This window comes from Chrysemys picta, chromosome 22 (assembly GCF_011386835.1).
Source record: "Chrysemys picta bellii isolate R12L10 chromosome 22, ASM1138683v2, whole genome shotgun sequence".
NCBI lineage: Eukaryota > Metazoa > Chordata > Testudines > Emydidae > Chrysemys > Chrysemys picta.
Genome location: NC_088812.1, coordinates 1,517,858 through 1,537,599, shown reverse-complemented (window position 1 = coordinate 1,537,599; position 19,742 = coordinate 1,517,858). Strand labels below are relative to the sequence as shown.

The window sequence follows — 19,742 nt, the reverse complement described above, 5'->3', positions numbered from 1 at the left end:
TGCAGAGTGGTTTAGAAGAGTAGCTAGAGCAGCCTCTGCAAACTCAACAACTTGGTCATTTCTATTTGCTTATTTAAAACTAAAGCAAAATGTCCAAGGTAACTGGTTTTCATTATAAACTACCAACCTTTCAAACGTGCAAAACTGATCATCCATTGGAGAGAAAGAAAACTAACAAAAGTTATATCACAAATTAGCTACTGTTATGAGATCTAAGCTGTGCTTCAGGCTGGTGTGACTTTATGGCTAAGGGGCTATACCAGTATCTAAGATCTCTGTTGAACGGAAGAAGCAATATTGACCAATAACAGTACTGGAGCTCATGGGTACAACTAATAAAAACAAAAATGTACAAAACCCAAAAACCCTTTAATATTTTAGATATAAAACAATTCTCGTGTCTTACAAAAAATACTACAGGATCAAAAAGTTACTAGAAATAGGTATAAAAAAAGTAAAATGTAACCTTTAGCACAAATTAAATGTTACAAGTAACTGGCCAAATTAAAATAATGAAATAAAGAGTTCCTTTTTGTTTAAAAAATAAAGTGTCCAGATAACCTCACAATGCCTCTTTGCACCTCTGTGTTCCTGCATCATTTGGAAGCTGTAAACCATCCAAATAGCCCCATTTCAATTTGTTTAAGCAGATTAAAAATAATAAAGTCATGAGGTTGACCAGCTTTCCTATCCCCAAGAAGGCTCCATCTACACTAGTGAAAATAGAACCTCTAATTCACAACTAGCAGTAGCAACGGTGGATGCTGTAATGCAGCCCAACACCTGTCCTTTTTCCCCACCATCCTGGCCAACCCTGATCACTGGTAAAAAACTGAGTCCTGTCTACTCTGCGGCTTCTACTGTTGCTATCAGAGGCAGAGTTGCACCTGTAGTACATTACCAGTTTTGCCAACATTGGACACAGTCAGAGAGATGACCATTTAAAGGAAACTACAGTGATTCTTAACATGACTGATAACTTAATTTGCAACACTGGGCTTTCTAATGTTCAGTGGCATTCCAGTCTCACTTTTTCTCTCACACATATTGCTGGTGTTTCTCTAGGTGGAAGCTGCCCTTGACTGGAGCTTCCCAGCAGGTGCACCCATCAGATGGTAGAGTTCACAGAATACAGTGGCTTTCAGAACTGCAACGCAAGTTTGTTTGACCCTTTGGCTTCTTTCACCCCAGTTAACAATACTTTTACATAAGCCGGCTCTTTACATATATATATATATACATATATATATATCACACACACACACACATATATATAAAGCAACAGTGACCATCCTTTCTTTCCCATGCATTCAAATGTGTTTTTGCATATAATGCTGGATTTTTCCAATAAACCAAACAAGTTAAAGGTACAGAAGCAGCACACTCCTGGGCTGTCAATCTCACTGAAGAGACAAAACAAATACATAGAGCTTTCATCAGTAATACTAATGACTATCCAGACACGCATGCTCCCTACCAAGTGCTTATCCGAGTATTTTGCATTTCCTCTGCTGTTCAAGTTCTACAGCTTGCTTAACACTGCAGGTTTCTCTTCTGTCCCTGCCATCATCCATGAAGACAAGGCATTAGTAGGTGCATTCCTCAATCAATTAAGGTATTTAATGTGTCCAACATGGTAGTATCTGAGTGCAGTCAAGTATGTTAGTGATGTTCTAGCAAGTTAATGGAGGAGGTAATGCTATAGCTTTACTGGTGTGACAGATTTAGTAGTTTTATTTTAAAATTCCTTTGGTGTCTGTGAATCTGTGATTGGTGCTGGCTTCACACCTGTAGGCTGAATTCAGTCTCTGGCATAGATGGAGATGGACAAAGGCAGGGCAAGTTAACCTTACATCAGTGGGCCTCAGCTGTAAACTGACCAATTATTTCTTCACCTCTCTCCTGAGACCAACAGAGTCCCAGTAGTGCTGGGTTCTGCAGTAGTGCATACCTGTCCACTAGGGCAGTGGGCTCAGTTTTTACTTAGCAATGCCTAACAATCTTATGTAGAACTATTGACACTAATCCCTTCTCTCTATCTGAGGAAGGAAAATCCAGCAAAATGCTCTCCAGAAACAATTTGCACTGCTGTGGACAAGCTTGTGGCCAATGCAGAGGCTGACAGCCAAAGCCATCCATCTTAATTTGAGTAAAGGATACTGCAGTTCACAAAGTACTAACAAGGTTTGCATATTGGACTAATAGCACTTAATGCTGTATGTTATCCATGCAGCTTTGCTCCTGAAATGAAAACTGGGAAGGGACAAATAGAAGTGAAGAGAGCAGTGAGGAAAGAGGAGGCTGCTATGCATTCAGGTGACCTCTGTTTGTCTTGTTCAGAAGTTTTTTCAGGTCAGACGACATGAAGTAAGGCTTTTCAGATGAACCATCATTACGTTCCAGGTCTTCCACTGCAGGGGGGAGGGAGGGGAGGTTAAAATACAGAGCTTAAGTACTGCAGGGTTGTAAACACCTCAAACTAGAACCAGTTACTGGGCATGCCAAGCCCCGGAGGGATACATTTGTTTTCAGTGCCATTTAAACAGCAGGTGCTCTCACATCTACATGCACAACCTTTCCATGATTCAGACTGAGTTGGATGCTGGGGAAAGTTGCTGTGGTCCCTATGATGGTCATAGAAGGTGCAGTTAAGAAGTCTAGAGACAGACAAGTGCTAAAAGAGCAGATGTAATACTCATCCGTTAAATACCCAGTTGAGATGTGGATGCCCTTCTGCTTCTCACAGGCAGTGCATGTATGCGTATTCTGTGTTTCTTCTAAAGCCCTTGATATATGCAGCTTCCAAATGTAAAAGTCACAATTACACTTGTTCCACTCCCATTTTAAAGACAGAGTATTGGTCTCCTGAAGGGAGGCTGTTTATCAACATCTATTTGGAAGGAGCAGGGGGGCTAAAGTGTTAGGTTACAAATCAGCTAAGACAGTGGCTCCTCCTATATGAACAGAACAAGTTGCTCAATACTACCATTGCCTGGAAATACAGAGATTACCATTACTTGGGGATAGTGCGGCAAGACAATGCTCACTCATTGTTCTTCAGTATAGTGTAACTGCTCATGACTTGACTGTAAAGCAAGTCACTTGTTATTTGTTTGGCCCAGTTCACCTAGTGTACAAACACCCTTGTCAACATACAGTACATACATAATAATTAGGCATGTCCCTGGCACAGAATATATTGTTCAGACGTTAGCTGTTCAAAGCAGAGCAGCAGCTCCAGCAAAAGCCATAGGAGAATAGTTGCCAAAATCACAGAGACCATCAGCTTCATAGCTTAGTGAAACAGTCCTGGAATATTTTGAGGTTGATGGCATAGTGATGAGGGCACGAGCATTGACACCCAGCAACTTTTTCCTAAAAGGATAAGACTCAAAATATGGGAACCTTATTTGGATGGGAATTTGTAATGCAAGATTTGGCAGTGTTCGCAGAATTGAGTCCTCAAGGAAGAGACTCTTCCTAAATCAATCAAAATAAGACAACAAACCCCACACAACATCCTTCTGGTCCTTGATATAGTAAGGAGAAAATAAGGTGAAGATCCATCGGGTGTTTGCGGGCATGTTTTAGATGCCGAAAACTTTAAAAACTGGCCATCCGTCAAACCTCTCTAGATTCAGTTGTACTATTTCTGTCCACCATCATGCTGCAACACCTCCAAATGTAATATCTGCCATTTTCTCTTGCTTTTCCAGTCATTAACACTGGGTACATAATCACAGATTCTTGTGGCATCTAGATTTGATGGATGGTCTAGTGGCTAAAGGGAAGTCATAGTAGCTATTTAGGGAGTCCCTTTCTGTTCTATGTAGCTCAGCCTCAGTTATTTTCTACGCAACTGGCCTGACTGCACTGGGCTGTGAGCTAAGAAGGTGCCAGGATCTTATTTGAAAGACCTGGAGGCCATAACCCTGGAAAGCTGCTCCACCCCCTCCATCTATCTTTCTGATGGAAAAATGGGACAATCATCATCTGAACTACCTCAGGAATGAGCAGAGTTCTGTAAGCCGGTTACCACAAAGATCCGCCATCTTCCATTTAGTTACTAGTTAAGTGAGTAGCCAACCAGGAAGTGGGAGACAGACTGAAAGAATTCTATACAAGTCAAGTTGTACATACAAGTGAAAAGATCAATTACATTTTTCAACTTAAAATTCCTGCCAACGTGTTCATCCCCCAAAAAATAACCTCTCTGAGAAAACAGCAACTACAAGTTTCCTACTTTAAACAGAGAGAATTCCATTTTGGGACACAAAGGTTTCCAGGACCCTCGTGGACACAACAGATTTGAAAGTGAAGCATATGTCACCCAGTAAAGAAAACTTCAGATCTGCCAGCTGCATTTTGCATAGAAATAGTAGTGAGAAAAGTGGTTAATTTCTCTTTGCAGCTAGCTAGGGGCTGAGGAAAATATAGTTGCATCCAGAACAGATTGACATATGGGCAGCTGTAAACCTCTTGATCATTCTACAAATTAGCATCTCACCAACTGCAAAGAGAAACAGCTCCCCCACAAATAGAGCATAGAACGGGACAGAGCAAAAGTCAGTCAACTTTTAAAGGACATTCCAGAAGTAGCTACAATGCCCCTTTCATTATAGGCAATTGAGAGTAGAAGAGGATGCAAGATAATTTTTTTAAATGAGTGAGATATACACTATCCTGTGTATATATAAACCCAACTTTGGCTTCTGTGGAGGCAGAGTCTTGTTGCTTAGGTTAGCAAAATGTATCATGCATCAATGGACAGGTGGGACTCAAGCTTCATTCTAGAAGAGGATTATGTCAAATGCACAAGAGTCCCAATTACAGTTCCACCCATTTTGGTACAAGAATATCAGTTGGGGGAAGGAACATGGATTTGATACAGCATTCACCCACTTGCACTGTCCTTCCAAAATCAACACCTCCTCTACCCTCAAGAATTCCCAGGACAACCAGCTGAAAATCATGCACCACCAGGGTGGAGCCTTGGAAGAATACCACACAATTACAGATTGACTGGGTGAGCACAAGTCTTCTACAAGACACCCACATGTGCTAGCCCATCCTGCTCAGAAAGTTGGGCCCTATCCTTGGCTATCAGCACTTTTGGATGATTCTAGGCTCCCCTTCAGCAGGATTTCACTCAGCTCTGGGGACATGTAGTAAGGTCGCTCAGGAGATCCATCATTCCTCTCCAGGTCTTCACCTTTTCGCAACCCCAGGAAGATGAAGGAAGTGGCCACGGAAAGGAGGAATGAGAAGCAGTGGAGGAGCAAGGGGAGCAGCACAGCAAAAACAAGAGAGAAGAACAACAGAGGGAGAGAAAAAAAAGGAAAAACTGACGTTAGTTGCAATTAGATTCCACCACCGAGATCAAAGTACCAAGAAACGTAGAGAGACTAAAACAGATTACAGAGAGTCTAGTTTTGAGCTACAAATTTCTATTGCTACCAAGCATGGTGTACAGGAGCTGCTTGTTAGAGTGGTGATGGGGGTGGTGAAGAGGGAGAGGCAGAAGAGAACTTCACAGTTTTAGAAATGATAGAAGAAGGAGTTAGCTTTCAGGGGTTCTTCCATCATCTCATTTTATTCAGGGTTTTAAATCACTGATGCCGAGTTAGTGCATGCACATTTTTGTACGCAGCTCTTAGAGGGAGATTTTGAAGACTTGTACTTCTAAATCCTTTGGCATTTTTGAAAGATTTGCCCAAGTGCTCTAAGCCCTGGGCACATCCTTCCCATTGCAGCCCATGCACAAGAGGCAGCATTAGAGATTAATGGAGCTGTAATGCAGAGGAAAGCTGGAGGTTTGCCAGGGCCCATAACAGCCTTTAATGGCAACGAGAAGTATGGGGAAGCCCTAGACTAAGGAAAAAAGTATGACACCTCAGTTCTTGGGAACGGGGAGGATGGAGATTGGAGCGTCCCTTTGTGGTGTGCTGCCCTCTTTTATAAGCAGAAGCCATGTCGGTGGAAGTGGTTCAGTAGAGCAGAAGCAAACTATGAAGTGACAAGTAGTCAAAGAAAGGCTGCATGAGCCAAACACAACAGAACAGTTCCACAGGCCAGCCCTCTGGGGTGACAGAGGTGTAGCCACAAAGTAGTACAAAGTAATACTCAACTGAGCTCCAAAACCCATGCGGCCCAGTTACTTACAGAAGCAGAGGAAGAGGGTGTCCACACACATGGCATAGACGCTGAAGAATCCATGTGCGATGAGATAGGAGCCCATGATCACAGTCTGTAAGAGAAACCAGGTTGTCATCTCAATGCTGAACCAAATTATTCTGGGGCAGCTCTCTGCCCTGTGTTAGGAGGTCAGACTAGATGATCACAATGATCCCTTCTGGTCTTGAAATCTATAACCTGATACCAGTATGGAGAGCAAGATGCTGCAGAAGGTCCCTTGAAAGAGAGAAAAGACCTGCTGAACTCCACTCACAGTTCCCCCTTCTGTTTCCATAGGAAAAGAAATGGCCCTGCCCAACCTGATTCAGGCACGGTAGCACCAGCAAATGGAAGCTGGCCAGTCTTGGCTCAGTGCAGCTGCCTGGAAGTGCCCATGGGGAGATGTGCTTCTGCATTAATTGGCTGACTCTGCAGAGAAGCCATGGTTTGAATGGGAAACAGAATGAGCTCTCCTTCCTTTACAAAGCGGGACTCCTGGAGGACAGTGAGTGGAGGAAACTTTCTCTGCTCAAGCTGCATATGTTCCGGAGAAAGGCTAACGTCCCTAAATTCATTGTAAGGCAAGTAAGATACCCACCAGGATAGGGACCCAATAGTAATTGAGAGGAGGTGCAGTGTCCCGAACCACGTCTATCCGCTGAGTGAAGAAGAAAAAGGCGAGGATTCCTAGAGAGGAGAAAATAAAAATACAGATGTTTGTGAGATGCACTAGTGACAAGCAAGAAAGGGCAACATTAGGGGAGGAGGAAGGTGAATTTAGAGACCTGGTAGGGGGATTATGGAAAGCCATTCCTGGAATAGCTGGGGAGATTTGCAAGGAATTGAGAAGATGCAAGGACATGCAGCTTTTGCCAGTCTCTACAAACACAGGGTTCAGGGGGAGGGGCTTACCCGAAGTAAGCCCTCGAAGAGGACTGAGATCGCAAACTTACCAACACTTCCCACGATGAGGAGTTTACCAAGGAAGAGCAGAAAATCTGTGACTTTATCTAAAACAGTCACCCTGAAAACAGAGAGATGTGAATGTCTTTCTGTACCCTCCAGGATGGGGGGAAGAAAAAGAGGCAAAGTGCATCCAAGCTCCTCTGTGATAAAGACAACCTAGGATAAGAGTTGCTAAGGGGCTAAAGACACAATGGTTTGTGCAAACCTAGAGCCAATTTGCAGTTCCCATCTGATATCTGGCAGATAAACAGACCTTGGATATCCACAGTGAGAGTCAGTTGTTCACACAGGCCTCTGAAATGGTTTCAGATACAAAAGCCACCTTTACATATCCCCAGAGAGGCTACTTCCAAGTGGGACTAGAATATCTCCCTGTCCTCTTACCTCTAGCTACTACCTCTTATTCTCCATTCCCAACACACCTTCCTCCACAGGTCACCTCTCTATCCGTGGCAAGGCCTCCCAAGCTACTTTCATGGATTTGGCTGTACCCATGTCATGCCCTCAGTCAGCTACCCTGACCAAGCCTGGTAAAGAGTAGCCCTGGGGAAGAGGAGACATTTCCTCGTTGGAGGAGGGAGGATCCCACCAGTTTCCAGGTTCTTACCTGATAATGTTCCTCATGAGCAGGAAAAATGCATTCTTGGCTGAAGTGCAGAAGTTGGTGCCATAGATGGCAATCTGGGACAGATCACAAAGAAGGACACAGAGCAGTAATGGGGTTACTCAGTAGGAGTCATGGCCTTTTCCAGAAGATTTTGCCCTGAAGCCTAAAGATTGTCACCAAACTGTTGCTGTACAGATTAGTCATTCAGAGCCGCATTAGGGTAAAGAGACCCCCCCGCCCCTCCACCACACTGCCAGGGCAGAATGTGCCAAGTGGCCATTCTGTTTGAAACCTGTGCCATCTCTCACTAGTACACAGAGCAGATCTGATCTGCTGATCTTGTGGACACTGCTGGATGTTGGGTCACTCACGTAAGACAGCCAATGCCTCTTAAGACCTAAATGAGATCTTCATGGAGCTAGGGGAAGCCAACCATTGATGGGGTGGGAAGGAGTGTTCAGAAACAGCCCCTTTTGGAGAATCTCCAAATCTACTGTGACCTTCCCTGTTCACTGGGTATTTGGTGGCATTCTTAAACTGGGGTCCTCACCATGATGTATGCGTTCCTGTTCAGGAACTTGATAAATTTTTCCAGGCACCAGAAGCAGCATTTGAGACAGGTCAACAGGAACTTGGCAAACTTATTCTCAGCAGCTAAAAGCACAAGAGACACAGTGGAAAGAGTGTGGAGCAGAAGAGAAAGTTGTTCTTTGAAACAGCAACTCTTCAAGTATCAAAAATCTCAGCACCAGACACCTCGCTCCCTGCAACACATCCTTCCAACCCCCATCCTGTGCACAGTTCCCACCCATATCTGTTCTCCAGCCATTTCTCTTTGCTCCTTTCAGCTTAACCCTATGTCACAGCACCATCACTTTGACAGATGTAGCTGGCAGCTACCTTCTCTTGCTCAGATAATTTCAGGAAACATAAACCAATTTTCTTTTTTAGCCATCCACAATCACAAGTGTCCTCAGAGAAGAAGCAAGCAGCAGTCCCTCGCTTCATCCTGAGCATCCCATGTCAGTTTTAGGTTGGGTATTCCAGTTAGCCACAGCCATCACGCCAGTGGAAGCACTGGGATTTTAGTATTCTCGTCTGGAGTGAGAACCCTACCCACTGGACTGTACTACTCCTGTGGACAGAGAGGGTGCTCTGGAGAATCGTACCGGGAGAAAGGTCTCACGTGTCGTTCTTGCGTTTTAATTCAAAGCTCACATTTCACAGTCACTGAAGTCATTTGGTCAGACCAGGACTGTAACAGAGTGTCAAGTGCAATTCTGCACAGAAGTCCAGAGCCAATCAGACCAAGTGGGTTAGTGCCTACCCAAGAGGAGTATGTAAGGTCTCTCTGCCCAAAAAGGCAGAAAAATCCAGAGAAGAGGGGGTCTGACAGAGAAAGCCTTTAGGAACAGCTAGGCTCAGAAGGAAGCACAGAGTAGTACCTATGTTTAAATTCAGTAATAAGATACAAAGGTAAAGGAAAAGGGCAAGTTTGAAGTAGGGCAGGAATACCATCTGCTTACACAGACCCAGTTATTCTGAGTTGTGACTCGACATGGAGAAACTTTGCTCACCTTGTTTGTCCCCCACCTGCCCTTTCCCAAATTATCCTCAACTGCGTACCTTTCAGCCTGTGATCCAGGTACTCCAGAAGGACCCTGATGATCTGGACAATGGCAAGAATCAGAGACCCAAAGGCCATCGAGCCAGTGTGATACCTGCCACGGGGAAGAGGAGGAGAGGACCTCTGTAAGATGCAGCTTTGTGGCATTTTTGCTTTTAAGTTATTTCTCCTGTAGCCAACAAGAAAACCCAAACCTCTCTTTGGAAAAGCTCCATGCTCACCTGAGTGCCCGGCCGAAGGAAGAGAAGAGGGGGAAAGCCGGCATGTCATCAGGTTTCTTGAAGGCCCAATAGTAGGAAGCAAAGGCTCCGGCTAGCGTGACCTGGCCCAGCGCAATCACAAAGTTGGCCAGCCAGAAGAACATAAAGGCATTATAGATCTGGAAGACGATGAGGTATTTGTGGTAGGCCGTCACGCCCCCATAGAATGCGAAGAGGCAGCGGGCATCTGGGCACTCTTTGGTGATGTTGGTCATATTGAATGTCTAGAGAGAATTAGAGACACTCAGATATTGCAGAGATGAGGCCCATACAAGAACCTAGATAGACAGTAGTTCTCGCCAACCCAAAAGCCACTTCTGGAGTTTGAGTCCAGGAAATTATTTCTTCACTTCTCATACACCACGTTCAACCCCAGAAGCAGTTGCATTTCAGATGGGTAAAAGAACTTGTCTATACACTACTCACTGAGCCCCTGAGAGTACTGTGAAGATCTCAGGTGCCTCAACATCACAAAGATGAGGGGTAAAGGCATGAACTAAACTCAAGGCGGGGAGTCAGGAACTCCCAAGTTCTAATTCTCACTCAGACACAGGACTTCCTTTGCAACCTCAGCCAAGTATGTGCCTCAGTTTCTCCTCTGGAAAATGGGAATATATATTTCCCACTCTCAAGAGGGGCTTGGAGGTGGAGAGGGTCAAGTATATACAGTGGTTAAAGGAGGATTATGAGGGGGAGGAGAGCAATCAGCAGATCTGAAGAGTGTAAACATGAACAAAGGGTGGGGAGGGTACAGTTTAGCTAGCCCGAGAGACTGTCCCAGCAAATGGGAGCCATATGGTACTCCAGGGATGGAGGCTACAGTAGCCGCCAAATTGGCTTTTGCACAATATGTCTGCTCAAGAGACTAATCTTATTAAGTCCAACATAGATTCATAGATTCTAGGACTGGAAGGGACCTCGAGAGGTCATCGAGTCCAGTCCCCTGCCCTCATGGCAGGACCAAATACTGTCTAGACCATCCCTGATAGACATTTATCTAACCTACTCTTAAATATCTCCAGAGATGGAGATTCCACAACCTCCCTAGGCAATTTATTCCAGTGTTTAACCACCCTGACAGTTAGGAACTTTTTCCTAATGTCCAACCTAGACCTTCCTTGCTGCAGTTTAAGCCCATTGCTTCTTGTTCTATCCTTATAGGCTAAGGTGAACAAGTTTTCTCCCTCCTCCTTATGACACCCTTTTAGATACCTGAAAACTGCTATCACGTCCCCTCTCAGTCTTCTCTTTTCCAAACTAAACAAACCCAATTCTTTCAGCCTTCCTTCATAGGTCATGTTCTCAAGACCTTTAATCATTCTTGTTGCTCTTCTCTGGACCCTTTCCAATTTCTCCACATCTTTCTTGAAATGCGGTGCCCAGAACTGGACACAATACTCCAGCTGAGGCCTAACCAGAGCAGAGTAGAACGGAAGAATGACTTCTCATGTCTTGCTCACAACACACCTGTTAATACATCCCAGAATCATGTTTGCTTAACAGGTGTTAACATGTTCAGTTGTGACTATTCAGAGAGCCCCTCACCTCTGGTATGCAGGTCTGCCCAGCATAATCACATTCAGACGTTTCGTTAAACACCTTGTAGACAGCCTCATTAGAAGTAGATAAGAAACTGGGAAAAAGCAGTTAAGGGGATTCAACTTTATGAGACTGGACCTAATTCTCTATCTGTCCCATACAGACCTGCTCTTACCATCCTGTTAACCACTTTTTTTTTTTTAATTTGATCATGAGACTGGATACATGTAAGTAAATAATACCAAAAAATGTCTAGCCTTCTGAGGGATGTGAGATTTCTGCCCCCACCACACCAGGGGTTCTTTGCGGATGGAGGAGAGAGGAAGATGGAAGGATACACAGCGGTGCTGGCCCAGTAAGCAATGCAGAGACACACCAGGAAGAAGGTGCACAGAGGAAACACCAGCGACGTCATGATATAACCAATAGCCCTGCCAGGGAAGAGAGAGTCAGTAAAAACAACAAAAAAACCCTCCCATTGCAAGGGAAATCCAAACAGGTGGAGGAGAAACCATCCACAGACAGCAGCTTGCTTTGCATAGACCCCAAACCTCCCACCACAGGTTTGGAATCGCCACTGCGCAGCCATCTCTATCATGGGCCAGAGGGGGGACTTGGCTTCAGTGTTAGACCCAGCAAGAGTTGGTCCTCACCACTCCCCCCAAGTGAACACAGCACTCCCCACTATTGCATGTGGCTGCTGCAGTCCACACAAAGCTCACCTGCTGGCTTCCTTGATGAGCGCAATGGCAATGAGGATCCTCTTGCGGAGGAAGATGAGTAACAGGATGATGATCACCTCCATGATGCACAGGATAATCACTGAAAGAGAGAGGGGAAAACTGGAGTCGTACCATGATCAGAGCTCTGGATGCATGCGGTTTCTTTGTAGTAGGATCCTACAATGCTGGCCCCTAGATGTGAGAGCAGCACACCTTGAAGAGACCACCTCTTCTTCCACAGCGTCCTAAGGAAACCCACCAACTTTGGGTTAGCATTATCACTGATACACCTGGGTTTAAACTCTCTAGAGGCTATGAGCATAGATATCCTCTGTAGGGGACGGTCTACATTTTTTTCCAAATAATTGACCAGGCAGTTGTGCGATGTCATTGTCCTCCTCAGATGTTGGTTTCTGAAGGAGTTCTCCCTTCTCTCCAGTTCCCAGGCATCCAGGTTGCAAGAGGGACAAAAACTGGCGGCCTTCTTGGCAGCCTCAGCAGAAAGTCAGAGGACTGAAGGGCCACGGAGGATGAACTCTCTTCCCTTCACAACCCCAGAGGAGCTTAGGAAAAAGACATGTCCTACCACTGCCCAGGCTGGTGGGCCTGTTATGGAGATTGAGGATTCCTGTCTCCAGGAGCAGTCAGTCCGGCACTGAAATTCACATCCCCCCCAGCCAGGCATTTCTGCCTGTTGAATGCAGCCATGAACACAGTCCCCTGATTGGAATATCACATATGGAGGTATGTGGGTTCTTGCTGTGCATCCGCAGACCACCATCTCCTGTTCTTGCAGGACAGCAGGACCTAAAACCCTCATGATGTCTTACTTTCTAGCCTCTTCCTCCAAGCAAACGAGTGCAAGAGATCAGCATACAGGAGTGCTTGTTGTCCCACAGCCCCATGTTTGTTTGCATTGCACTAGGCCAAGTAGAGCAGAAGAGAGACTTACTGAAGGCCAACCACGTTTGCCTCAGGTGGAGATAGACACGAAGATCCGTCTGGAATCCCAGGTCCTTCAGGGAAACATCAGAGCCGTCTTCTCCTTTTAGTCGGGCATATTCCATGTAACAGTGGATGATTCCTGCAATGGAAAGCAGAGATTTGACTGCCTTAGAGTGAAACTGTTAGCAGCCTCTGATTAACCTCATGCTCAGAGTATCTGCTACCCAGCGGGAACTATCTTTAAGAGGAGACTGTGGGGAGGATCTGTCAGCTCTCTGGGACGCAAGAATGAGGAGGCTTCAGTCAATGCATATCTACAGGAGCAACTGCTCTCTAAGCATTCAGGGGAGCTCCAGGCAAAGAGACGACTGATAACTGGAGAGGGCCTTTGGCCCCAGCCCCATACAAACTAGGGTTAAGCGACAGACCAAAAGATGTCAGACAGTATAGTCAGGTCTCCCCACCCCCCAGCAGATGTTCATGTGTGTTCCCACCCTGGTCTACACAAAATGTACATGCTGGATATGGTCCAAACTTGCCTCCTTCCTGGAGCTTACTTAATTTTTATTGTTAATGTAAACAAACTTCTGACTAAGGTTGGCTGTCCCTCAGCTTTTCCTTGCAAAACTCCCTGTCCCTCTGCCTCAGAGAGGGATATTCCCATCCCCTCTTGTCTCCTGGGTTGGAAATAATAGCATAAGTCAGTGGAAATAACTGCATCTTTAGGCAGAAGAGCCCTGCAACCCTACTGCAGTATCACAGTGAAACAGAAGAGACTAGAACACAGATTGAGCGGCTAAGTCACTAAACCAATCTCAGATAGTTCTGCAGGGTGAATGCGAAGAGAGTCCCTGGAGCCAGCCTCACGTCAGAGACCCTGGGCTCGACTGCCACTCACCGTATCCCAGCACCAAGATTACCAGCACAATCATCACCCAGATCATGATCCCAGCAAGGAAGCGAAGCAGGACAACGAAGATTAAGCTGAACACCATGGCAATCACGAGACCTCTATGGAGGGGAGAGAGGCAAGTTCATGAGCACAGAACCACACACAGAAACAAGCCCGCGTCAGAGTTTCCCATTTTCTGTGCCCTGCAGCTTTGTTCCATTAACTGATTTTAGTCTCTTGTTTTTTCCTGTGAACTTTAACAGCAGCAGAAGGCACTAAGTTGGCAGGCTTACTGATGGAAGTCCTCTGTCCCCAGAGTAGATGCAACACAAGCAGCTTCAGAGCAAACTTTCCCCTAAACTGCCTTCTCTGTGTCTCTCATTCCTGGAGGAGGGGGGAGAAGAGGTCAGTCCCCAATGCTTGTTCAGATCCTTGGTCTCTAGATGGGGGCTACCAACAATGGGGGCAGTTCGTCCTGGCAACACGTGTCCTGCTAAGAACTGGACTGAGACCCACCAAACTCACTGCATACAAGATGCCCAACTGTCAGAGGTGAATGACTCAGCCACTGCCACATTGGTGGTGGATTAGAATCGGGGGTGGGCGCGGAAACCAACAAATACAGAAAAACAAACCCTGGATTCCATTCAGATCCCTCTAAATTCCTTTATTTTAACATAGTTCCACTACCACCTTTTTACCATCAGCAAAATGGAGTGGAAAAATCCCCACCACAACCTCATTACGCAGGGGACAGAAAAACCCTACAGCTTCCATAACCAGCAAGCTTTGATACATGTTCATTCAAATGCCGCACTGTTCTCAGACGGCACATGTTCTGCCAGACTCTGCACCCATTAAGTACTAGCGGCTCCCTGGCTCCGTTCCCATACAGCTCTGTCTGGAAGGGGGTCGGACATCATGCTCTTTGTATGCATTAGCTCAGCCATTCAGGTCTCTGCTTACATTATTATCCAGTACCAGGAAACTGTGTAATCTTCAAAGATCTTCATGGCCAGTTGTCTTGCTTCCAGAACCACATTTGCTTTTCTGGAATTAAAAAGAGCAGGGAGTTGTGGGGGGTGGGGGTGGAAGAGAGGCATGTCAGTTTCTGATCAACCCTGCACTCTTTATAGGTCGACCAAGGCCCTGTCGGTGCCAGGATAAGAATTGTTCTCACTGAACATCCTCAAAGCTACCTCATTGTCTTCCTTCAGATACCTTTTTAGAACTCCGCTGTGATGCCTACAAACATTTTGTTAGTGACTGGGCGGTTGTTGTGCCCGTACTCCACCAGCTGTCTGTCTCCACCTGTGTTTGGTCTTTAGACTTGGACTGTAAGCTCTTTAGGCCAGGGACCCTCTGTTCTGTGTTTGCACAGAGCCTACCACAGTGGGTTCCTGGTCCAGGACTAGGGCTCTTCGGTGCTACCACAACACAAGTAAATAAGCAGTATTTCACTGACAAATTATTTACCATGATGCCTTCTGGTCATGTTCTAACATGACCAATTTTCCTAGCGAAGACAAGCCCAGAAGCACCCAGGATACCTCGCCTCAGAGATGAGGCTCAGAACTCACTTGGCCCCCTCCACCAGCTCTGTCACGTTCCTTCGTTTTCCCATTCCATCTTCAAAGGTTGTGTCATTCCCAACCATGATGACCCCTTTCTTGGTGTTGATTGCTGGTAAACACCTGTGCGCCACTGAGGGATGAAGCATACGAGGCACAGGTGAACTTTGGAGAGCAAAGCAGTCTATAATCGCCACTTGCCTCATCAGGAAAATCCAGTAAAGGCTAACAGGAAGTGCTTTACACAAGTGTCAATACCACTATCCCCATTTTACACATATATGGAAACTGAGGCACAGATTAGGGCAGGAACTCTGCCACAGTTCCACATCAGATCAGCAGCAGAGCTGGGTTTAGAACCTGGCTGGTTCCCTTGCTCTCATCACCATACTGCACTCCCAAACCCAGCAGCTGGTCTGCTCCTGCTCTTATCCAGCAATTTAATGGGGGTTTTGCTCAGTCACTGCCATCTCCAATACCCTGTCCCAACTGGTTGGATGTGCCACTGGGGGAAGGAACCTGTACCCTTGTATTTGCAGGTCTCTTCCAAGCAACATGCAAGGGAATGAACTGGAGTGAATCCTAGTTAGGGGGACACAGACACATGGAGACCAGCTGGTAGTAACACACCTGTGTGCAAAGCTATCTTGGATGTACATTGCCCTCACATGCTGTTGCACCAGAGGCAACAAACCCTGTCTGAACTTAAACACTAGCCGTATTCAGTTCCCAGGACCCTTCCCAGCCTCTTTTCCTCTGTTCCCCAGTCAGACTTACAGGGTTTGCTGGGAGTGATCATGGACGGACAGTCTCCATCCTGCAGCACTTTTGGGAGGCTCTAGAAGAGAGAGAGAGAGAGAGAGAGAGAGAGACGGACGTTTAAATGAAATTCTCAGCCTGAAAATTTCTACACCATTCACTCTTCCTCTGGAGAAACATGCAAGCATCAGGTTAACATCAGAGAAAGAAGAGTGCAGAATGGCACCATACTGGGACCAGTTTTGAATAGTTGACTTCTAAAATACATCCCATTCCTTTAATACAACTCACCTTCTGCGGATTGTTAAACCCTGGGACGCAGAACTGCTTGTAGTACTCAAAGTCTTTGGTTTGTCTCCTGGCATTCTGGTACGTGAGATACTGGTCTGGGCACTTATTCACACAGATCTGAAAGACATGCACAGTACTGAAGACTGAAAGAACCGAGTGGGGCTATATAAGATCTAAGTATCATTATTAATCAGAGAGGAGTGGATGAGACAGACACCAGGTTACTGCTCCCTCTTGGGTGAGGGGCAGCAGTCTGCTAGCCGCATCCTGTCTGTTCAGTCTCAGCCTACAGTTCAACTCTTGCCCATCGTGCCATAAAACTCAAAGCAAATCACCAGCAGAAGCCACTCATTTTTGCTCCTGTTCCTGCACCTTTCTCTGGTCAGGCTCTCAGTTGTTATTGCAATGCCCAGGCACAACCAAGAGAGGGCAATACCACACCAAGTAGCTCCTCTCTCCAGAAACACTGTGAGAGACAAACACCGGGAGACGTGCTCTGCGTACTTGGCTCCATACCCAGTGCCCACCCAGTTACAGGATTCACTCATGGCTGACTGGAAAACAACATCCCCTGCTCCCTGGGCGGGGTCTGCGTGTGATCTGCAAGGACATTTGCTAAGAATAGCATGTGGGACACTGCAAAGCTCTTATTTAAAACCTTCCAAATGAGAACAAAGCAGGGGTCGGAGCCCCAAGAGAAGCAGCAACGAGAGGTGTTTGGGAGCATGAGAAGCTGCGGAGAGCTGTGTTACCTGTTTGGTCGGACAGTGGAACTCCAGCAGCACCAAGGGGCTGGCGCACTTGATGATGTTGAAGTAAAACAGGAAAGACTTGTTCCTGCAAACAAGATGACATTTCAGTTTCTGGAATCTCCTGTCCAAGAGGGGAACATGGGACCCAGGAACCTCCCGCACCACCTATTCTACTCCAGGCCTGAAGTGAGACCCTGCGCTGCCTTGCCCATCCGACTGCACTGGAGAAGTCACACTGTCCTTCCACAACCAAGACAGTTGAGTGCTTTTGAAACATTTATACTGCTTCCCTTTTTACAGGCCGAAGAGCTGGAGCAGGAACCTAACGTCAAATGCTCTGTCTCCCCAGGCTGGAGAACCTAGTTCCAATCCTGCTCTTGTATCTGGCTCCCTGTCAAGAGGTTCATCTCTTGGGATGAGAGAATCGCAGCAATACACTTCCTGGCTGATTAGAACGGAGCTGCCACTTGGAAAATCATAATGACCCACACTTGGGTGTGAATAGAGCCTAAAAGGATGTGTTGCTCAGCCTGGGTCTATAACCACTATCCGCAGCTCTAGTAGTCTCTGCTGGTTTGATCAGAGTTCTTCTTGCTTTGCCTAGTCTCAGGCAGCGGCCAGTGGAGGGGGCGGTTCTCACACAGCCTGAAAAACGGAAGGTAGCACTGAGCAAACAGATAGGATTGTTGGTGTCCCGCTTTATACCTCACAGGAGCTTGGGGTTGGGGGGACAGAGGGAAAGGGGCAAATCTCCCCCTTCCTAGCAGCCAGGGGAGGGGAGGAGATACAGTTGAATGGAGTTATAGGGAGCCACAAAATGAAGGTTGTAGTATTTTGAGGCTATCTTGCTTCTAGAGGTGTTATGGAGCAAAGACAGGACATTACTCAGTGTTCCCATGTAACGGCAAACCAGCTTCCCTTGCCGTCTTTTAAAGGGAGAGAGATCTCAGACACATACTCATTGGGAGTTCCCAGCTGGCCACAGAACTGCCCGCGACTGTCTGTGGGGTAAATCACCTTCCTGGGGTCACCGTGTGTCCATGCTGAGTGGGAGAAAAAAAGGCTATGATTAACCAGGCAACCTTCATTCCCTTCTCCCACCTCACCAGCTGTATGAACTTGCTGAGTCAACCATTGGCCAAGGGCCTCCCCCAGTTAGCAAGTGAGCTCGTATAAACACCCTCCTCCCCAAACAAATCAATGGGGCAGCCTCATCATGGGTAGCCCCACCCAGAGTTCTCCTCTGTGCTGATCTGACATGGCTGTGGATACATGGACCAGCCTCTTTCAGCCTCCGTTTGAAACAGGAGCAGACAGAAAACAGAGGTAGTGCATGAAACGACAGCCTGCCCCCATGAGTTTTCAGCTGCTGAGGAGCTAAAGGGATTGTCCCAGGGTGGCTGGGCACTGTGAACAGACCAGGTCTGGCTCCCTTGTGCCAGAGTAGGTGGGCCCAGTTGAGCCCATTCAAGGGGATAGGGCTCCATGTGGGGCTAGGAAGGCCTGCCAGAGGACAGGCAGAGGAGTGACTGGGGCAGGTTGTTCCTGAGGACAGAAGCCAGAGAGGAGTGGAGCTAACCCTGGGGATGGATCCCTGGAACAAGGGCCCAGGTGCTCAAGGAGGTAACCCCGGTGCCAGCGTTCCAGAAGAAGGGAAGCAGGATTACCAGAAACCCCTAGAAGGAGAGGCCACAAAACACTAGGACAGGTGAGCGGAGGAACTGGTTTTGTTGGTTTGGACAATAAACTTGCTTCAGTAATATTGGCCATGGCAGCATATGCTTGAAAGCTGGGGAGAAGCCCTGCCACGTCACAGTCAGGGATCCTGCCTCGAGGAGCAGGGGCAACTCCACCTGCAAGAGGAGAACCATCCCTCCTACCCAGAAACATCACCTGTTAGTGGCTGGGCACTGGGTACTGTGCCAAGTACTGCCCTGTGAGCCACCCCCCTCACACACATATGTAATATCACAACACAGTAAGCATTTAATCACTTGTCAACCTGGTGTTTTTACCCCAATGCCTTTGTGTCTGTTGTACCCCAATGCCTTTTTAGGGCCTGTCCCCGCCAGGATCCGAGTCTAGAGGTGTCGGCGGTGACAAATGCCACTCTGTTTCCTAAAAACCAGAGAAAGGAAGAGAGGGCCTCATGCTACCTACCTACGATTCCCACAATGACATAGCCAACAATGGCGACGACGAGGAGGATACAGCAGATGATGTCAGTGCAGCTCCTGAGGGAGGAAGGAGAAGTAAGAACAAGATCAGGCACTAGCCACAGAAGAGCATGGAGACCGGAGCACTCACTATGACCCCCTGCTTCATCCCAGCACCCCCCTGCAGAAACCAATCACATCCACGTTCTAGCGGAGACGTGGCTCCTGCCTCCAAGGTCTCTGCGGCAATCAGCATTCCCCAGTCACCTACTCTTATTATTGCCACCGCAGAGTTTCGGATGAGAACAGGTGTTCTCTGCTCCGCCTGAGGAGCACCCCACTCCTATTGCCAGCTGCTGAGAGGCTGCTCTTACCTGTCATGAATGGGACCTTTGAATGTTGGGTCATATTTCTGTGGCGTCCCTAAAAAGAAGGTAAGAGAACGCTGAGTTAGCCATCCATTTGGAGTAGCATCGGGACA

At 46.8% G+C, this 19,742-nt stretch overlaps 1 protein-coding gene across 10 annotated transcripts in view; it reads right to left on the bottom strand.

Annotated features, from left to right (window-relative positions):
* Positions 1-350: 350 nt before the first annotated feature.
* SLC44A2 (solute carrier family 44 member 2 (CTL2 blood group)) overlaps positions 351-19,742 on the bottom strand; it is a 38,065-nt gene continuing 18,673 nt past the window's right edge. For 6 of the 10 annotated variants that reach the window (XM_008175437.4, XM_042844381.2, XM_042844380.2 and 3 more), the window contains 22 exons: positions 19,636-19,684; positions 19,266-19,339; positions 18,064-18,148; positions 17,106-17,190; positions 16,354-16,470; positions 16,081-16,141; positions 15,313-15,436; positions 14,699-14,782; positions 13,739-13,851; positions 12,848-12,979; positions 11,896-11,995; positions 11,512-11,604; positions 11,180-11,267; positions 9,596-9,858; positions 9,374-9,468; positions 8,298-8,401; positions 7,748-7,821; positions 7,128-7,198; positions 6,773-6,861; positions 6,163-6,247; positions 5,057-5,212; positions 351-2,411 (listed from right to left, as the gene is read on the bottom strand). In XM_008175437.4, coding sequence (XP_008173659.2) covers positions 5,091-5,212; positions 6,163-6,247; positions 6,773-6,861; positions 7,128-7,198; positions 7,748-7,821; positions 8,298-8,401; positions 9,374-9,468; positions 9,596-9,858; positions 11,180-11,267; positions 11,512-11,604; positions 11,896-11,995; positions 12,848-12,979; positions 13,739-13,851; positions 14,699-14,782; positions 15,313-15,436; positions 16,081-16,141; positions 16,354-16,470; positions 17,106-17,190; positions 18,064-18,148; positions 19,266-19,339; positions 19,636-19,684 — 2,108 coding nt within the window. In that variant the 3' untranslated portion in view covers positions 351-2,411; positions 5,057-5,090. Of the gene's footprint in view, positions 2,412-4,032; positions 5,213-6,162; positions 6,248-6,772; positions 6,862-7,127; positions 7,199-7,747; positions 7,822-8,297; positions 8,402-9,373; positions 9,469-9,595; positions 9,859-11,179; positions 11,268-11,511; positions 11,605-11,895; positions 11,996-12,847; positions 12,980-13,738; positions 13,852-14,698; positions 14,783-15,312; positions 15,437-16,080; positions 16,142-16,353; positions 16,471-17,105; positions 17,191-18,063; positions 18,149-19,265; positions 19,340-19,635; positions 19,685-19,742 lie in introns of those variants that run through there. The other 4 variants (XM_042844379.2, XM_005279591.5, XM_065575664.1 and 1 more) reach the window with 2 other exon arrangements.